Here is a 19,169-nt window from a genome sequence, read left to right as displayed (position 1 = left end):
CAATGAAAGAACTAGAATTCGAAGAAGGAAACACTCTAAACCTGCACCCGGAGCAGAAAAGGAACTGAAGAAATCTAGTAAGGGCATTGAGGTAAGAGGGAGAGCATTAAATTTTATTGCAGGTAACGGGCAAGCGTCACCTATGTTTCTTGTTTGGACAGTAAGAAAATGAGGAGAGAAAGGGAGAGAAAAGTTAGAAAGAAAAAAACACAAATAAATATTAAATTCTTTTTTTAATTAAACAAACAAAAAAAAACAAAAAGATTAAAACACAAAGGATGTTATTGTCTTTTTATAAAAAATTAATTGACAATTTAATACTATTACTACTTTTGAAAAAAAAAAAGGTAAAACACAAAGTTTTATATGAAAAAAAAAACCTTTAGGTTACTATGGGAGAAAAGATCTGGAGATTTATGTGGAGTTTAACCAAGTAAATATTATGCTTGTTGAAGTATAAATTGATATATAAACAAATAAATAATATGTAAATTAACAAAATATATTTATCATAATAAGTAAGAAATGACCTGATTATGTTAAATTTTTATCTGTAATACCTTTATTTGTACAAAAACAATAAAAACAAGTATAAAATAAGCAAGATAAAGTATTTATCTTACTTATTAAATGAATAAAACAAATAAAAATATTTTATTTTAATTTTCAATTTATCTATTAACCTATTTAACTATATTTTGTGTTTTTTAAAATTTTATAACTTTGAGATAATCATTAACTTATAGTAAAGTCAAATGAATTGACGATAAAATGAGTAATATTATATTGTAAATCAATAAGTATATTCTTTCAAAACAAGAAATATGTTTTAATATTGTTACCATATATTATTATTTTTTAATATTTTAAGATGTTTAAATAACAATATCATATTGGTATGTGCTTAAGAAATAATTATTTTAAATTGGAACATATCATGCTTCATGTTTTGGGTTTAAAATTTAAATATATCATTGTGTAATTACCCTTACAATAACCCAAAATCTTGGAGTTGATTTTGGATTGGATTTTATAACTATTCTTACAATAATTGTAAACAAATAGATATGTTCTTGCAAGACAAGAAAAAGGGAAATAAATATTCTTGCACAAATTTTAAACTTGGTATCATGACTATAAACATGGAGGAAAACGACAGCGTTCTATCAACAAATAATTGGCTTCGCGTCTGTCTTCCAACTCTCAACGGCTAGTTTCAAGTGACCGTTTTAAGCTCTCCCCAAGATTCAAAACTCTCGAAACTGAAACAACAATCTCACCTTGTTCAAATACATAACCCGAAATCTTCTTCAAAAATAATAATCAAAAGCTCTGGCAACTAAGACCATCAGTCTCAAATCTTGCTTCAACCCATTTTCAAGCTCTCATCAACAAGCCAAAAGATCGAAAATGGTGTACAGTTATACACCCACATACTACTCCACTCTCCATGACTCCATCACTTCTCTTTGCAAGACAATTCTCCCTTTCTCATTCAAGAAAAGGCGGTTACCAGCCTTGGAACACAGGCTTTCCAAGCTGCAGTCTGATAATCTGAAATGGCAGCAGGATTCCTTTCACCAGATATTGAACTTGATGGGTCTACACAAAGAAGGGATTCTGGGTGAAGCTGAGGTTGCAGCTTTTAGAACCCATTTGCTTGAGACCCTTATTGCTTCTCCACCTGAACTCGAGCAGCCTGTTATTTTGAGAGATAAATTGGTCTTCTTGCAGGTAAGTCTTTAACGCCTACTTTATTTATCTTTTTCTCTTTTTTTTTTTTTGGATTTAGTATTTTGGTTTAGTTTAGGAGCTTAGTTGGTTTTTGTAAGTTGCAGTTGTTGTGGATATTTGACTTGGATATAGAAAATTAAGCTGACATTTGTAGATTAAAAAGAACAATTTTCATTAGTTTAGATGAATAATTTACTCAATTGAGCTAATATTCAACTGGTTTTTACTTTTTAGTGCATAACACAACAAAATTCATCGAGTGAAAATGGATTTGATAAGTTTCCACTTTGGTTTCCTCTGTCCTAGGAACTGCTTTATGCAAAATGCATATCAGAGGAGGAGTACCATTCTTCAAAGAGGCCTTTGTTACAGCGGTTAGCAGTACAAGGAGCTGAAATTGAGGCCAGCGATGTAATTGTTGCGAACCCCAAAGGCACTAAAGAGAATCAAGAAGAAGAATGGTCGGTCATTGACTTGAAGGATGAAAACTGCAGCACTAATAGAGACAATTTGTTGCATTCCAAGAACAAATCAAAGAACAACCCCACAATGAAGCAGATCAAAGGAGCAGCTTCAGTTTTGGGCTTTGGATCATCTCAGAAGCCAAGTAAAAACAGATCAGAAAAGAGCATATTCGATGTAGATTCAAATTCCTCAGCCTATATGGTGGGTTCTAAAGAAAACCCGTTTTGGGATAGTCATTTGAAGGGTAAAGAAAACGAAACAAAATCAATTCTCATGCAAGAAGAAATATTGCCAACGGAATCCATGAAGGAAAATGGTAGTGGTACTGATAAGGCAAAGAGAAAACCGTTTAGAACTTTGTTTCATAGAGAGCAAAGAGAGGGACATGGCGGTGGGGGTGGTGATTATGGCCCTCGTTCAGAGGAAAAAGCATCCAAATCAGCCAAAAAGCAATGGGGTTTTGATGGTTTCAAGAAATCGAAGAGAAGTGATTTAGAGGATGAGACTGCTCCTTTGCCCCTTAACGAAAGATCAGATAGTGAAGCTTTCCTGGGGTCATGCCAGCTTGTTACCACTCCCATAGGAGAGGGGCCAGACACAAAACAGATTAAGAAGAAGTTGCATGCAAATGGAGCTCCATCTGATTTCTTCATTGACAAGGTTCATCTTAATGTTGCTTATGTATATATTAATTGTATACTAGTCTTGGCTTATATTGAACCTGGAGCTTATATTTAATATCCTATTTTGAGTGACTCTTGCAGGTTTTAGGAGACAAAATAAAGAAGGAGCTATCACGAATTCAAATGGAGCTCTCCACTACCAATCCGAATCTCAAATTTTCGTAAGCGAGTTCTTCCCATCAAACCTTAAAATGGAGCAATATTTTGCGCATTTGCCTAAGTTTGCTTTTGTTGGAATTGCGCTAGGAACGATCAAATGGAAGCGATTTCCACAACCCTTCCTGTGGACAAGGCTGACCTCAAAAAGTTCTTCCCCAAGTAAGGATGATAAAGCTTGATTTCTTTACAACGCTTACATATATGTTTATTCTCTTTGTGTTTATGGGCAGTGGAGAATTATATTACATTATTGCTGCTTACAACTCTAAGATGACACGAAAAGAGTACAATGCTGTCCTGTATAATTAGGCAATATATGTCTTTGATGCAAGAAACGGATCACTTTAGTCGAGCCTAATATAGTATCAGCCCTTGGCTTACCCAAATCTGTAATCCGTTAGATTACAAGGCCTTGATTCTTTTAGTACATTGCTTTTGGATTTGAAAGATTTGTTAGATCTCTAGCCAGATTATCAGCGTTTCTATTTCTAATTGTCCTCTCTCCTTGCCAATTTTTTCAGGTCATGGTGTGATCGATATGGAGATGTTGTACTGGATGTGGTGAAGAAAGAATTCAAGGACCATGTAGGAGAGATGGAGAACATGAGAAACGCAACCAGAGAGAAGCATCATAATAACTCAATGCGATGGACTACTTTTGAAGATGATGAAAACTGTCACCCAAATCTCTTTGCTAATAACCACACTAGTGGTTACACTGATAACAAAAATAATCCTTTCTCCTATGATTACACTGACAGCAAGCTGAGACCTGAATTCTGTCAAGATCAGAATCCCTTTTGGAACCCAAGGAATGGCTCTTCTTTCCTGGGTTAGATCGAAAAGCAAGTGCTGTTGTATCCTGTTTTTATCTGTATCCTATATTTTTCAGTTAGGCCTTTGCAATTGCTTCTCGAATAGCATTGTTTTGGTTGTTATGTATTTTAGATATAGCAATGTATGAACTATGAAGAAGAACTTTGTTCTTCTGAGTAATCTGTAGCATTTCGGTTCTTCAGGTAAAGCAAGCAACATTCTGTAACAGCCTCTATTAGCTTTGTGTAGATTGTGTCCCTCAGTTTTCCTTTGTACGTTTGGACAAAATTATTTGCAGCATTGCAAATTTGCAATCTTTTAAGATATTTTTTCAAATATTCTCTGGTTTTTTTTTTTTTTGGGTATTGAATATTCTTTGGTATTCACAAAGTTATTCAATATATTGACTTTGGAATTTGAAATTTTAGAATGTCTAAAGGGTTTAAAACACTTTTTTTCTTTTTTTTTTTTTTATAATTGAAATTTCAACTTAATTAATTTGAGCATGGGATAAAAATTAGAGAAATATAGACGCTATAACTCCACATGGCAACGGAATAAGATGTCAGGTATTAAGTGAGGAAAATAAAGTATCAAGTATCAAGTGAGAAAACATCAAAATAAAGAAAAAGTTACTCTTCTTTTGAATAAGTAAACTCTAATTTAATTTAAAAAACAATATGTATAATTTTAGAACATGTAATTTTAAGGTTAAATCAAAATAATTATAGTCAAGATTGTGTTCCCTAAATGAGATTTTTATTTTCAGACACATGAAAAAGCCGAAACAAAAGGGAGTTGAACCTGCAGTCCTTCCATATAAGGAAGAATTAACAATCATTGAACTAAACTTTGTTTGATTTGTTATCATATCAGAACTTATACGGCAAATAGAGTAACTTAAAAAAGGTGAAAAGCCTACAAGTCTTCTCCATCTGTAATATGATTTACAGGCTTCGCAACTCAAAACTACCACAATCATATATCGTAGTCACTTGCTGCATTGTTGCTTCACACATTTTAGCTGCTGCATCTCTGTAATCCTCAATGCACCCAAAGATTTTGGATAATTCAAGCTGCAATTTTATGAGGAAATTTGTACTACAAAAATAATAATATTCAATCAAACGATAAAAGACCATGCAAGGGAAACTAGGGTAAGCATTTATGTTTATTAGTTAACTTTTAAATGTTTACTGACATTCGTACCATAACAAGCATCTATGGATATCTAACAACACAAATTAACAGCAGCATGCCTCGGTCAATCTGTGCACATAGGCTTGATGAATTAGTCCTCCCATGTTGGTTAAGCTAAAGATGTAGCCATCAGAGGAAAATGCAAAGCCGGAAAAATCCCATTTTCCTCAATTTGCTATATGTAATAATCCCGTGGACTCGCATCATGAGGAAAAGATGCTACACGATGGCATATAGGAAATACAACATGGTAAATACTGTTGATACAACATTTTTAACATTTGTATAAGAAGCCATTACTATTTAGTATTTTCATATGTACAATTTTATCAAAGAGAGGGAATCTCCGAGTTTGAGACAGAGGACTCCACACCCTGACGAACATCACCTCTGCAAAGTGGGCACACCCTGTAAACCAGAGATAAGAGACAGTGAGGTCAGTTTCCAAAACAGAAGATGAAAAAAAGGCAGGTCGACAGGGAAAGCATATAGTAGCAATGATACCCATGTATCTCTTTAAGCCATTTATCCACACAAGACATGTGAAACTCGTGCTGGCAAGGCAGAGCTCTTATTTTATCCTCTTCCTCATATTCAGCCAGGCATATATAACACCTACATATAAGATTAGTAGTAGCAATGATAACATTAATAGCATATTCTATATACAATAAGTAGAGAAACACAAATAGTAAATAGAATCACTCCTTTCCATACACTCTTCCAGAAGCAAATTCATACGCACTCTTCTCCCTATGCTCTTTCAGGAGCAAATTGATACACATCCTTTCTTCAAGTATTAAGAAACAACTTACTGTTCAACAGCATCCCCGCCCTCAGCTGCATCCAATTTTTTGTGACTTCTAAGAGGGAAAGAATCAACTACAGATTCGGGGGCCGGGAGTGACACCATAGATAGGGAAAGTGATACTGGTTGACGATGAATTTCATCCAAAACCTACAAACGTTCATTTTGACAGAATGAAGAAATGGGTGAAACTTGTGGAGCTGAATAGGTGTTTATCAATATCAATGCACCATGAGCAGAAATGTTAACCATTACTACATTCCATTGTACTAACACAAAGGTTGCAGTCTCACTTGCCTCACATACACAGAGTCACCCCATTATACTAGAAATGCTACAAAAAATCTTTCTGAATAAGAAAAAGATCCAACATCTCACATGCAAAGGTATACTAGAAATGGGGAAAACAAAGTATTTTTAACACCCACAACCCATCTATAACATCTTAAAAGTCCTGATACTGATTCATTCTTCCACGTTGACAAAATCTACCATGACCATTATCAACAAGTAACTTTATAATTTGGCACAAAATGCAATACAAGATCAACTTCTCATGGAACAAAGGCACAGTAAAACAAAATCACATTAACATGATGAGTTGGCATAAGATAGGCAGAACATGCAAGTTGGTAAAGGAAAACTACCTCAAATAGAGCCTCAGCAAGCATGACTATTCGTGATATGCTTGCACGGGCACTAGACTCATCAGTCATCAAGAGAGAATCACATGAGCATGTGCCATCAGGGTGGAGTCCAGATGGACAAAATGTCGTTCGCCGACTATTTTCATCATGGCCACCACGCAGCCTTTCCCAGATCTGAAAAAGAGTCAAATGGGATAGTTCATAGAAGGTACACGAGGGAACAGGATGACAAATTGAATATATATAGCGAAAGAGATCTTGATAAATGTTGTCACATGATTGCAATGATCAAATACATAACCAGATACAAAAGATATTCCAACAAAAATACAGTGGACCATAAGCCCCAATCCAGGAATAATGGAGACAAAACAAATTTTTAAAATAAATCTAGTTTCTGAAAGCAAGTTTTGATATATCTCTATCTACTAAAAACAAGCAGTATAAACTTCAATATTCAAAGTGCTTTGCAAATAAATACCTCTGATCTCGAGTGTCGTCTTCGTTCATTCAAGCTGTGAATTCTACTGCTGAGGTAGCCGGAATCACCTCCAGCCCCATCATAAAAGAAATCACCACTAAAATCAAGAAGCCATCTGTCATGAAATCCTGTATCATCACTATCATCCGTTGAAAGAAAAATGGATGAGGAATCATTAAGTCTTCTAGAGCTGCGTCTTGAAAATGCATCCCAAAACAATCTTCTACTATTCCTCCTGGCTTCACGATTACTTGTATCAGCACTGCCACCAGATAAAATATTGGAAGAGATACTCACAACGTCAACATGAAGCACACTTCCATCTCCCCGGCCTGGTTCCCTATTGGATACGAGAAAACCTAAACCTGAAGGTATTGCCTCTCTGATGGATTCACCTCCTGGTGAGTGAAAAGTCACCGGTTCAGAGGCATGAGGAGCAGGATCAGGATCAGAGTTATGGACTGTTGTTACTTCACTTAACTGATTCTCAACAGGTATCCCATGCAAATGTGAATCTCCAAGCCCTTGAGGAGACAAAATACTTGCCTCAGGATGGATCTGAGATGCACCCTTGTTTGCATTTTCAAAGCCACTGACTGCATCCTCATTAGTCGAAAGATTTACTGAGATAGGGTCTGAAGATTGTTGTTCTTTAAAGGAAGTGCTAGCTGAAGTACTACTATCCCTATGAGATTCACCACAACTATAATCAGCACTTACCTGAGGAGCAACTAACTCCGTACTTTCAATCAAGCATGTCCTACAATTACTTGTTTCTAGATCTCTTGAACCACCTTCAATAGATGGATCACCACTGGCTGCAGAACTGCTTTCAGCTGAAATTCCAGTTTCAGTACCTGTGCTGCTGAACCTTGTTTCCATACTGCAGATCGAAGTAGATTCCTCCAGGGGACTTTGGACCATGTTGCCAACTGGACCACAGTGTTCTGCAGACTTCACCAGAATTTCAGCTGGATAATCTTCCATCTACATCAAAAGAATGTCATTGTATCACTTCCTGCTGCATATTCTAGAGCTTGCATGTAAAATGCTTAGTTTACAATCTAAAAACCAAAAATAAAAAATAAAAATAAAGAAAAAAGAAAGATAACTTCCAAGACATAAACGTGTTCATGAACATGCAATTCCACAAGACATTTGCTGGTGCTAACGGAATTTAGAGTTCACTTGACTCTTGCATCCTCAATGAAGACTTCATATTGTTCTCTTGGTGGCCCCAGGTTTGGAGCAACAATTATGAGATGCTCAACCCACTGCCAGAAAGAAGATTCTGTACTGCCTCCTGTCTACATCTTGGAACCGAGAGGAAAGCTAAAGAGTTAAGCTCCTTCATGGCATTTTAACTAAAAATGAACTTAACCAACTACAAAAGATGTATTGCTAATAGAAAAGGTACAAAAATCAACTGGAAAACAATTTAAACAAGTAATACTTGGTAAATTAATGCCTATCTCCAATATTATGTGTTGCTAATTTTAGCTAGGAAGGTTTTAATTTACAAACCTACCATCTACTCAACAAAGGATACTGCAAAAGAGCATTGCACTTCTTTTTCAGTTCCTCCCTCCAAATAAAAGATACACTGACAACTAACCAAGCAAAGATAAGCGAAACTGAAATTCCTGTTTTGAAAGAGCAAAATTCAGAGAAAAAGATACTTCAGAAATTTGAACATTACTTAAATGCAGTTGACAAGTAACTAGTAAGCACATTACACTAACTTAAAAAATTTGCAAGCAAAGGGAACAGTTTTTTTTGGCCTGAAGCAAAGGGGATAGTTGAATGTGCACATTTGCTGCAACAGTGCAACAGGACGAGCTTATTTTTTGAGACAAGGGGCTGCAAGAACTAGTAAATATTCTTTAGTCCAAATCAAAGTCTGACACAGCACGAGAACCAAATCCCGCAAGGTTACAGATTCTTCATATTTCCTTAAAAGCATCCCACCATGATGAAAGCTATGGGTGAATACATAATTGAACCTCCAGGTGGGGCAGTAAAACAGGTCCAAAATACCAAAAAAGAAAGGCAGGCCCTCTCAAACTGCATCATTCACACACGCGCGCGCGCGCACACACACACTCAATGCATTAATACAAACAACCAGGATAAGAAAGAAAATTCGTTGTCTTTCAGAAGGATCAAAACAACATCAACTAAAGCACTATTTAAAAAGAACCAACCATTAAAATCTGGAATTTTTAAACAGAGAACGTTATATTTCAGACAATTAAATGCTAAAAATGATCAAGGAAAAAAAGTTAATAGAGGAACCCGTAACGTGGTTAATTGAGAAACATAAAAATCAATAATTTACAAAAAATTTCTAAACGAAGACCTTAAAAGCTTTCTCTATCCTGACTTGATTTGAACCAGAGGATTTTGAGAGGACAAACAAAATCAAAAAACATGATATTTCAAGCCTGTATTAAATCAAAAAGATGAAGAAATAATATATAAAAAAAACAAATATACCACAAAGAAGTATTTTAGGAATGAATTAAGGAAACCCCAGATCGCCAGAAGTTTATTAAAAATAAAAAAAAATTAAGAAAAAGCAAGAAATGGGGCATTGACTTTATGATTAAAAAGTCAGAAAATAATAATCTTTGTATATAACTCAGCAACCAAAATACCCTATCTCGAATCATCCAAACAAACAAAAGGACCAAAATTTCGCTAGTTAATTACCTCAAGAGGGGCTTGAGAAGAAGAGCCACCGCAGATGAAGAGAGAGGAGAGCCTGGAACACCATTTGGGTCGGTGGTTAAGTCTCCCCCGTGATGGGTTCGACCCCAGTCGACTGCTACTCGAACCCATTTGAACCCCTTCTTTTTTAAGCCTTCTTCTTCTTCTTCTTCTTTCCAAATGCTTTTGAGAGAAAATAAGAGTTTTTCTGGTAAGTAGTGGGTCTTTGTCTTTTTCGCAAAGTATTATGAAGTTGATAATTGAAGAAGACCCAACTCTTAAGGTCTTTTTTTTAATTACTTATTTGGAAATGAATTTATTTTGCGGACTTACGTGTGATTGGGGGAACGAAAAAAGGGAAACCCTGTTCAGACAGAAGACACAACGAGTGAGTTTTGTGTTTTGGGAGTTTGGTTTTATACAGTGACAGTGCACTCATGGGAATTGTTATAGGCCCTCTTTTCTCTTTGGTGGGGTTCAAACTTCAAAGTTTAAATCATGTCCTAATAATTTCATTTGATTTCTTTTATTTTTATGCTTTTTGCTGAGTCACCAACTGTCCAGCGCTCCAAAATTCCAAATAGAAAAGACTTTCAATAATTATAGTTTCACTTTTTCGGTTAAATAATAGTTATGATTTGATTAACGTCAAAACAAAAGTGATAATTAAAATTTTTTTACTATTTTTCCTACCTATAAATTTCAATCAGAAATGAGATAGGTATTAAAGTTAAACTTGAACACATTTCGGTTAATATTAAAGTTAAAATTGAAGACATGCTAAAAGTTAAAATTGGAGACATTTCTTCTTTTATATATATATATATATATTGAATTGAAAATATAAACTCGTGATAAATGATATTAAAATTTATTAAATTTTTATTAATAAAAACTCCTACGAGAGAAATCATGCTTGGCTCGTGAATCTCTCTCCTTTACAAGTGAAAAAATTAATATAATGAGAATATTATATAATTGAGTAAAAGAGAATGTCATGAATCTCACATGATTTAAAAAATAAAATAAAATTATGACAAAGTTAATTACTTATATATATATATATTTTAAAAAAAAAAAACATAGGACAAGATTATAGAAGTCAAGGGAGTTGAATTCTGGAGTTTATGATTTTTTTTAGAGATGAAAAATAAAATATTAAATTTTTTATTTCTATTTTTAAAAAAAAAGATATCAATGAGATTATGTAATATGTATCTCTTTTCTAAAACAATGAATTTTTGCAAACTGATTTTCACAAATTAATTATAAAGGAAATTGACATGTTATTTGGAAATAATAATAATAATAATAGTGCTTTTCAAAAAAAAAAAATAATAGTAAGATGATGTTGGAGCAATATCTTTCATTCCATTAATAATATTCTCTTTTTATAACAAAAACAACCATTTTATTTTGCTATACATAAAGGAAGCAATTAATTCTGATTATTTTAGTATTAGATATATTCCCCCTTTTGTGGTGGACATGCAGCAGCAGCAGCAGTGAGAACCCACTTTGCGGGCAATGCATGTGACATTATGCAGTGAGGCTTGAAAGTGGTGGACACAAATAAAAGGCAAACCATTAGTTTGGCAATTATACAAATATGTTATTGCTCTACTCCCTCCTTTTGATTTTGACAATGGATTATTAACATTTAAGTGAAAACTATGATGTAGTGCAGCAGCTGAGACTTGGTTACTTGGTCAAGGAGGTACTTGTTTTGGTAGGTTGATTGAGTTTTTCAACTTCACTTTCGTTTGGTGATGATGTTGCTATTCCGACTTTTAACTATTACAAAAATTTTCAATTATCTAATTTCTTTCTTGTTGTCCAATCTTAATTCAATTCAAACAAGTTAGCAGTTGTTTTCTACAGCTAAGAATTCTTAGTAGGGCATTGTGCGTCATAGACCGACTTAGTTCATATGTCATGAATTCATATTTTTAATTTAAAAAATATTTATATTAGATGATGAAGGTTTTCATTTCTTTTACTGACGTGAAATGTATGATATTTTATATTACTCAATTGTACAATATTTTTAACCTTGATATTTCTAATAAGAGTTTTATATCAATGAAGAAGTCTCATTTTAATAAAAAAAATTAAATAAATTTTGATATTATTTGGTATAAATTCACATTTTCAATTTAAAAAACATATTACATAAAAACTCTTGCTTATAAACTTAAAATTCATCTCATCTCTTATTAATATAAGATACAAAACATATATCGTTGACTCCACCGAATTTAAAAAGAGTGAAAGGAAGTGTGGATCTGATGGGAAGTAGACCTGTTCGCGTAGAAATGTTGAGACCCCACTATAATCAAAGCTCACAGTCCCAAGATCACAAAATTTTTCAGTATTCTTGAATGATATCTAGCTTTATCAGCCTTGCCTAGGCTAGCCAAATGATTTTAATTGGTGTTAGGCTAAGTAAGCCTCTGGAATTCCATGTTGGATGGAGACTATTGAAAACCCTTTGTCTTTCTCGAACACACACACACACAAAATATATATATTCTTCATAGAAAAAGCTGAAAAGAGACAACCAAGAGTATATATGTACACCTTTAGGAGGCCAAACCCATGAAAATGATGAGTTTTGTTCACTAAACCACACAATTTCTATTGGCCAATTTATTCCCCTGATGGCTGATGCTGCCCTTTCTGTTATTCATGCACAAAAACAGAAGAGCCTGTCCTTCATCCTCCAGCTAGGCTGTTTCTTTCCATGGGCTAAGTTTTGCTTGGCAGCGTGCACCGAACCCCATTTATTAAAATGAAGAGCAAGAGTCCGGTTAATGATGCCTGTTAGTTAAGGATAATTAAAACATTAAATTTAAAAGGTTTTTGTAGTTAATGTATTGTCTTCATCAAATTCAAACAAGGATGCTGCATTAATATTATATATATATATATATATATATTTATAAATATTACCTTAATCAATGTCAATAAACACCTATTTAAAATTTCCAAAAATAAAAGCATAGAACCTGATTTGAGGTTATCATGTATGTGTATATATAAAAATATTAATATATTTTTATTTATTTATTATGGTTAAAATACCAAATATAGATGTTCTATTATATTAACAAGTCTTTTGAGTTGAATATTAAGGTACTTAAACTCAACTCGAATTACTACCCAAATTAAGTCCTAAATTCTTTCATTTTCATTGAACATATTAATTAATTACAAAAATTGATAAAGCTTTTATTTACTTTGTACTTAGATCTTAAATACTTTATTTTTGTCTCATTTAAATAATAATATTTATTTATCCTCCTCAGCCTCTTTTTTTTTATTTATTTACTTTACGTTTCTGTACCAATATTCAATAAATCTCGTTAAGACTTGTTTAATCATATGTATTCGAGACCATAGCACCACACAATCTTGACTAAAAATTTCAAGCTCATGGCATGAAAGTTGAAGCAAGCCCTAAAATATAATGAATAGGATGTAGGAAAGAATAAGAGGAGAGAGAACTTAGAGAGGGAACGTAGGTGCAATGAATGCAACCGATGAGAAGTTGCCTGCTAGTATGGTATTAAAGTCCCCTTTTCTAATTTAAGTCTTATTAATTGCGACTTACCACCCATACAGGCCACCAATAATGCAGTCCCTCCAAGGTCAAATCTCATAATAGTCCGTCTATAATAATTCACCACAGAGCCATGCGATCCATAAAAATCAAACCTAATAAAAACCTTCTCATGCATCCACATATTTAATGACCAAACCGACACATAGTACTGTTTTGGAGCCTATTTGAAGTTTCCTTTTATATTAGGGTATAGATGTTAAGGTTATCGAAGTGTGAATGACATCTTCTTATTGTCAAGTTTTTTAAATATTCCAACAATGAAAGTAACTTAAAAATTTTACTGATCTTTTCAAAATTATTTGTACTGTTTCATGCGGTGATGTAAATTTTTTATTTATTTTGAGTTGCTTCCGCTGCTCTCTCCATTATTAATGTAATTCCCTACAAAAAATGACTTGATGATATAGAATAGATAATTTATATTAACCAAAATCAAACATAGACACTGGTATTGATAAAATCATCTCAATCTTAACACGATAATAACATTAACAATAACACGAAGATGAGACTGCAGGGTAATAAAGGTGACCACTGACTAGAACAACAATACATACAGATCTCCTGTCCCAAGTCTTGTATTTGGAGTTATGGCTCTTAATTATTCTAGGAAAGAGAGATAACACCATTCAATTCTTTTATTATTTAGACAACAGAATTGAAGTCTAAGATAGTGTTCAGCGTTCAAGCTGCTGCTTCAGCAGCAGAGGAGACTTTCTGGAGGACAAAAATAGGATCTCCCACTTTAACCATCGGTCCTTTCCCTTCAGTAAAACTTTCCTTGCAAACCAAGTTCTGCCCAAAATAGATCTGCCATACCGTGGAACATCATTCTTTACATCTATCATTTGCATGGACAGCACACAGAAGGATATAGCGAAAAGTTGTGAATTCACATCTTACCTTCCCCTGCTGTTTTTGGTTCGGTCGCAAAACCTTATCCGACCTGACTTTCTTAAGAGTTTCAGTTGGCTCGGGGCCAGCAATTGCAGTGTCTTGATTGATTGTAGGTACCTACTAAATGCACAATCATCTTTTATTAACTGTCTGAGGATACAATGTGCTTAACTGCACAGCTCTAATTGATGACTTCAAAAAATTTTTTTTTTTTGAAAGTTGACTTCAAAATTATTAGCACACAGCAAAAATGCAAAGTCAAATATAGAGTGGAAGCATTCTTGTATGGAAACTATGGAATATTCCTTGGATTAACCACCCATCTGTAAGTTTGCATACCTCTAAATAACAAATCAGCGAAGGTATTAATGAACTCACTGTCTTCAACATAAGGTCTACTAAGGGGGTAATAAATTGCATAGAAATGGTGAACTCAAATAACAATCTTGCACTTGACAAGTTGACATCACCAACTTATTCTCTCAAGATAAATTAATTTGCATAAGATAGGCTGAAAATGGAGAATGCATAGATTCTTACCTTACAGCGGGAGCAAAGCTTCACACCTTGAAATGAGAATTTGCTTATTTTAATCTCTGTCCATAAGTCTTCAGAAAATGGTTCACAACCATCAACAAGGATGCTGTCACAAGCAATTAAACAATGTAATCTAAGTCATAAATAATACAGAAAAGGAGAAAAACAGAGGTAATCAAATTTAGAGTCAGACACATGTTTTCTATCGGAAAATTCATTAGAGAAATATACTAAGATTTGAATCTGAAGCAGTGAATAGATCCTAGAGGGGATTTGTTATATGGCAGCAGTAAGCAGAGAAGCACATCCTTAAGAAACAAAACAAGAGACATTATACGAGGCTGGAAAGAAAATTACTTGGGCCTAAAACGATTAATTGGTACAGGCTCCTTCAGAAGCTTGTTCAGCGCATCCAGTGATTCCTGCAAAAATTTGTACATATAAGATCCGATTTGAGCTTTGTTAATAGTAATAATAATTTTTATTATTTAAAAAAAAAAACCCTTAACATCCTTTAGCTGACTAACCTGAGATAATAGCATGAATGGGTACTGGTCAGAAAACATTATGTTATGCCCACGAGCATACACAGGATCCACAGGCCTCCTTTCAGATGCTGCATTTATAAAATAATAATGCAACCAAATGATTGGACAAATAAATTTCTGATTGAAAGCATCTTTATATGCACACTGTGCTAACATGTAATCAGTATCTATATATTTTTTGCTCTTCAAGGCAAATATTTTCATCTCAGTACTGCCTACCAAGAGTATAGTGTTTTCCTCTTTCTTATTTCTGATCGATCAATTGGAATAATTAGGATAGGGGATTTGATCTTTAGATCTTTGAGGAGAGGTTTGGCTACCATGAGCTACTCTCCACCCAAATCCTCTGCTTTCCCTTGATATCCCTTATTAAGAAGTGAGCTTCAAAATAAGCAACTCTCCATCCACATGATTTACTTTACCTTAACAAACCCAATCAGTGCACTCTAATGTCCTATTCTGTGAAATATACCAGAATGAAACAAACCTGCATTAAAACGAACTAGCCTGCTGGATTTCCCAAGATAATTGGTAAACCATTTTGAAGCCTCATCACCCTCATCCAATGCAGAGCCAGACCACTCCCATACTGAAACACCATCTGCTATTTCTGGTGGTTTACTGAGTGAAACCTTGAGCAAATCCATTCCAGGAGCTTTTATTACTGTTAATGAAAGTGGAATTTGGTCATGACAGAAAATCTAATGAAAAATCAAAGGAAAACAATGTACCAGTAACCAGATAATAGTAAAAGAAAGACACCTTCTTAGCATCCCTGCACTGCTAAGGAGAAGAGACATAACAATTCAATATAGAACCAAACTAATAAAATGAATCAGCATAGGACGTTAACAATCACAAATAATTAACCACACCTATTATAAGGAAATCAGTTTCTACAAAAGCGTCATCACTGCAATATCCTTTATACAAACATGGGAACCACAACTTGACACTTCAATTGGGAAGTCAAAAGAAAATGATGGTTTTTATTCTAGTTCACAATTTACTCAAAGTTATGAAATTATCTGTGGTTTTTTTCTTAAAAAAAAATTGGTCAACTGCCATAGATAACAATGATACCAAGTTGCTCACACCAAAACTTCTATAATTAGGGGAAAATTTTTTAGACGGCTTAGGTTGTTTGTCCTTGTGCAACATAGGCTTTGAGATGCTTTGTTGCAGACAAGTGATTCAGTTAAAGTAATGAGAAAGGGTTCACTATCTTTAGATCTTTCATTGACTATAACACCATCCTGAGCAAAAGGGAGAGAAAAGATGCATGTAAGCAACCCCAAATAGTTCAGGATTAAGGATAAGCTTATTTGAGTTGGTTTGCCAAGAAAATAGATGAAACCGGTTTTTGAAACATCAAACACAACCAACATTGCCTTGTAAAAACAAAATTTTGCTTAAAATCTGCAATATCTAAGTTGTGTTATAGATTAATGAGGCATAAACAAGGATGAGTTGATTTACCCATATATGAGGTCTTAGTAGGTTCCCAACCCTCTAAAAAGGCCTCCTTTGGCAGGTCTACCTCGACTAGAGCAAGCTTTGGTTCAACCCTTTGAGTATATGCCCTCCCTTTCTGATTCACAACAAGCCATTGCCGATCCCATCGAAATCCTGTAAATCCATCATCGAAACTACTATGAATGAAATTACCGTTGCTTGAAGGTAAGACACCAAAAATTAACTGAACAGATTGACAGACTGTTGAGGCCAGTGAACAAGTCCAATCAAGATACCTAGACTGTTTATTTTCAAAGATTGTACAAGTTTTCTTGTAATGTGTTTGGAAGTTTTGCTTCCACTCTGAAGGTTTTTGGAAAATGACCAACTTGTAGTCTTGTAAATAAAGTTGAAAAAAATCAAAGGATAGTGAGAAAATGGTGAACAATCCCCAAAATTACAGAAAAATGATTCATAATAATCACCACTATAGTTGTCCAATATTTCTTAGTTATAAATTCTAATGTCATTTGCTTTAACTTAATGATCGCACAGAAAAATCGGACTCATAGTGGTAAAAAATTGGGTTTAGCACCACAAACAAAAAACAAAAAAAATAAAATAAAATTCTTCATGCAAGTGTTAAAGCTGAGCTAATCCCAGGAGTTGCAGAGTAATACGTCAGTTCGTGTCAGTAAATGAAGCGCAGGTTGGAAGCAGGTGTCCAATCTAATTAACAAGGTGGCTAATTATTGATAGTTTTTTGTTTTATAAACTCCTTCCAGGGAGAAACTGTTAATAGTATTAGGTTTTTTTTTTTTTTGTTTTTTGGAGGCAAATGCTAAAGAAAAGGCATGCAAATAAAAGCAATCCCAGCATCTGATGCAGGAAGAACATGCAGATAAAAGAAAGAGAAATAAACCCAGGCTTGAACTTGAAGAAATAATTTAAGGATTTAAGTCTAAAGAGATAGAAAAGGGAAGTGAGTGAAAGAAAGAAAGGAGTACCAGTCGGAGTGAGGGGTGCCTGAGGAACAGAAATTCCACGGCATGATTTTATCGGATAGATAAAGATTGATGATATCTTAGCAGCACCACCACCACCACCACCACCTTCGGTTGATGATGAAGAAATCTTCTCCATACCTTCTTTTTCTTCTTCTCTCCACAATTCAGACAAAAATAAATCTTCGGTGTTCCTCGTCTTCTTCTTCTTTTACAGTCCCTTGGACCAAATAGCCAAAAGCACAAAAAACGTGAATATTGAATTCCACTTTTGTAACGCCTAACTCATTTGGATATATTTGTACCTTGGATTAGAAGAGTGGACCCACCCGAATCCCAAGTGGCCCCCACACGGCCACGCCCTTCCCCCACCCGCTTTTTTCCGAATTGATCTTTACTGATAAATAATAGATACAGTGTATAATTTGACCCAGAAAAAAATAGAGCTTTGTAAAAGTTCTAATTCTAGTTATAACAAAAAAAATTAAGTAAATTACATAAATAATTTTCTCAGTGTATTTTCCAAATGATAGATTATGTCTCTTCATATGAGATATTGTAAATGAAACATTATATTTTTTTTAACATAAAAAGTTTTAATTATTGAAAAGTTATGTTAATTGAGAAGTTATATTATATAATGTGACATAATGTGATTATTTTATTATAAGTAATTTTTTATATGAAAAATTATAGTTTTTGATAAAGTGATATTTAAAAAAACACTTTTAAATCTAAAAACTATGAAACAATTAAAAAATAACTTTATTCAAAAGTTTAGATATGAAAAATTATTTTTTCATATTATAATTCAAAGGTTATGTCTTATAGTATTAACACTTGTCATTTTTTAATTTGTATTTTGTAGCATGCATAGGTGTATTAAGATATAGGGGTGACTTAATGAAATGATTAGGTTATTGAAAGCTAATACTTGAAAGTTTATATAAGAGACTTGCACGCAAATATTTTTACACACCTTATGAGTATAAAATAATATTTTTCACATAGCATGTTTCACTTTTAACGTTAATCTTATATCTATAATATATATAAAAGTAAGATGTTTCAAATTTTTTTTAATTTTTTTCAATTGAGTTTTCAATTGAATGACAAGTGTCATTCAATTAGAACTCATTTTTATTTTTTTGACTTTTCTTTTTCTATTGAGTTAATTTTTTTTACACCTTATGTTAAAAATAAGTTGTTTTTGATATTTGAAGGGTTTTTTTTGTTTTTCTACTTTTATTTATTTTAATAAAAAATACTTAAAAACAATAATTTCTAACTTTTAATGCTTAGAAGATAGATTTTTATAATATATATAAAAGTAAGATGTTTCAATTTCTTTTAATTTTTTTCAATTGAGTCTTCAATTGAATGACAAGTGTCATTCAATTA

The 19,169-nt window shown here is 33.5% G+C and overlaps 3 protein-coding genes across 3 annotated transcripts; 1 reads left to right on the top strand and 2 right to left on the bottom strand.

Annotated features, from left to right (window-relative positions):
* On the top strand, nucleotides 1,255–4,195 carry LOC18588905. Its single transcript, XM_018126601.1, has 5 exons — nucleotides 1,255–1,734; nucleotides 2,041–2,859; nucleotides 2,964–3,043; nucleotides 3,129–3,200; nucleotides 3,563–4,195. The coding sequence occupies exons 1-5, from the start codon at nucleotides 1,411–1,413 to the stop codon at nucleotides 3,876–3,878; spliced, it is 1,611 nt and encodes a 536-aa protein (XP_017982090.1). The 5' UTR covers nucleotides 1,255–1,410; the 3' UTR covers nucleotides 3,879–4,195.
* LOC18588904 lies at nucleotides 5,011–9,964 on the bottom strand. Its single transcript, XM_007013620.2, has 6 exons — nucleotides 9,706–9,964; nucleotides 6,994–7,980; nucleotides 6,513–6,686; nucleotides 5,873–6,015; nucleotides 5,562–5,672; nucleotides 5,011–5,465 (listed from the first exon to the last, which is right to left on the bottom strand). Exons 1-6 carry the CDS (start codon nucleotides 9,832–9,834, stop codon nucleotides 5,387–5,389), a joined length of 1,623 nt encoding a protein of 540 aa, XP_007013682.2. The 5' UTR covers nucleotides 9,835–9,964; the 3' UTR covers nucleotides 5,011–5,386.
* On the bottom strand, nucleotides 13,750–18,038 carry LOC18588903 (mitochondrial amidoxime reducing component 2). Its single transcript, XM_007013618.2, has 8 exons — nucleotides 17,772–18,038; nucleotides 16,789–16,938; nucleotides 15,797–15,973; nucleotides 15,289–15,377; nucleotides 15,119–15,183; nucleotides 14,765–14,867; nucleotides 14,231–14,341; nucleotides 13,750–14,137 (listed from the first exon to the last, which is right to left on the bottom strand). The coding sequence occupies exons 1-8, from the start codon at nucleotides 17,905–17,907 to the stop codon at nucleotides 14,012–14,014; spliced, it is 957 nt and encodes a 318-aa protein (XP_007013680.2). The 5' UTR covers nucleotides 17,908–18,038; the 3' UTR covers nucleotides 13,750–14,011.

The sequence above is a fragment of the Theobroma cacao genome, chromosome 9 (genome assembly GCF_000208745.1).
Source record: "Theobroma cacao cultivar B97-61/B2 chromosome 9, Criollo_cocoa_genome_V2, whole genome shotgun sequence".
Classification (NCBI taxonomy): domain Eukaryota; kingdom Viridiplantae; phylum Streptophyta; class Magnoliopsida; order Malvales; family Malvaceae; genus Theobroma; species Theobroma cacao.
This window is presented reverse-complemented; position numbering and strand designations above follow the sequence as displayed.

Excerpts from the sequence above, each read along its gene's own strand:
- LOC18588905 (XM_018126601.1), top strand. The coding sequence starts at position 1,411 with ATGGTGTACAGTTATACACCCACATACTACTCCACTCTCCATGACTCC. Across the intron at positions 3,044-3,128 it reads AATCCGAATCTCAAATTTTC|GAACGATCAAATGGAAGCGA; the intron begins GTAAGCGAGTTC and ends GAATTGCGCTAG. Across the intron at positions 3,201-3,562 it reads CTCAAAAAGTTCTTCCCCAA|GTCATGGTGTGATCGATATG; the intron begins GTAAGGATGATA and ends CAATTTTTTCAG.
- LOC18588904 (XM_007013620.2), bottom strand. The coding sequence starts at position 9,834 with ATGGGTTCGAGTAGCAGTCGACTGGGGTCGAACCCATCACGGGGGAGA. Across the intron at positions 7,981-9,705 it reads CTTCTCAAGCCCCTCTTGAG|ATGGAAGATTATCCAGCTGA; the intron begins GTAATTAACTAG and ends CTTTTGATGTAG. Across the intron at positions 6,016-6,512 it reads TTGCTGAGGCTCTATTTGAG|GTTTTGGATGAAATTCATCG; the intron begins GTAGTTTTCCTT and ends GAACGTTTGTAG.
- LOC18588903 (XM_007013618.2), bottom strand. The coding sequence starts at position 17,907 with ATGGAGAAGATTTCTTCATCATCAACCGAAGGTGGTGGTGGTGGTGGT. Across the intron at positions 15,184-15,288 it reads CATTCATGCTATTATCTCAG|GAATCACTGGATGCGCTGAA; the intron begins GTTAGTCAGCTA and ends AAATTTTTGCAG. Across the intron at positions 14,868-15,118 it reads ATTAATCGTTTTAGGCCCAA|CATCCTTGTTGATGGTTGTG; the intron begins GTAATTTTCTTT and ends TGCTTGTGACAG.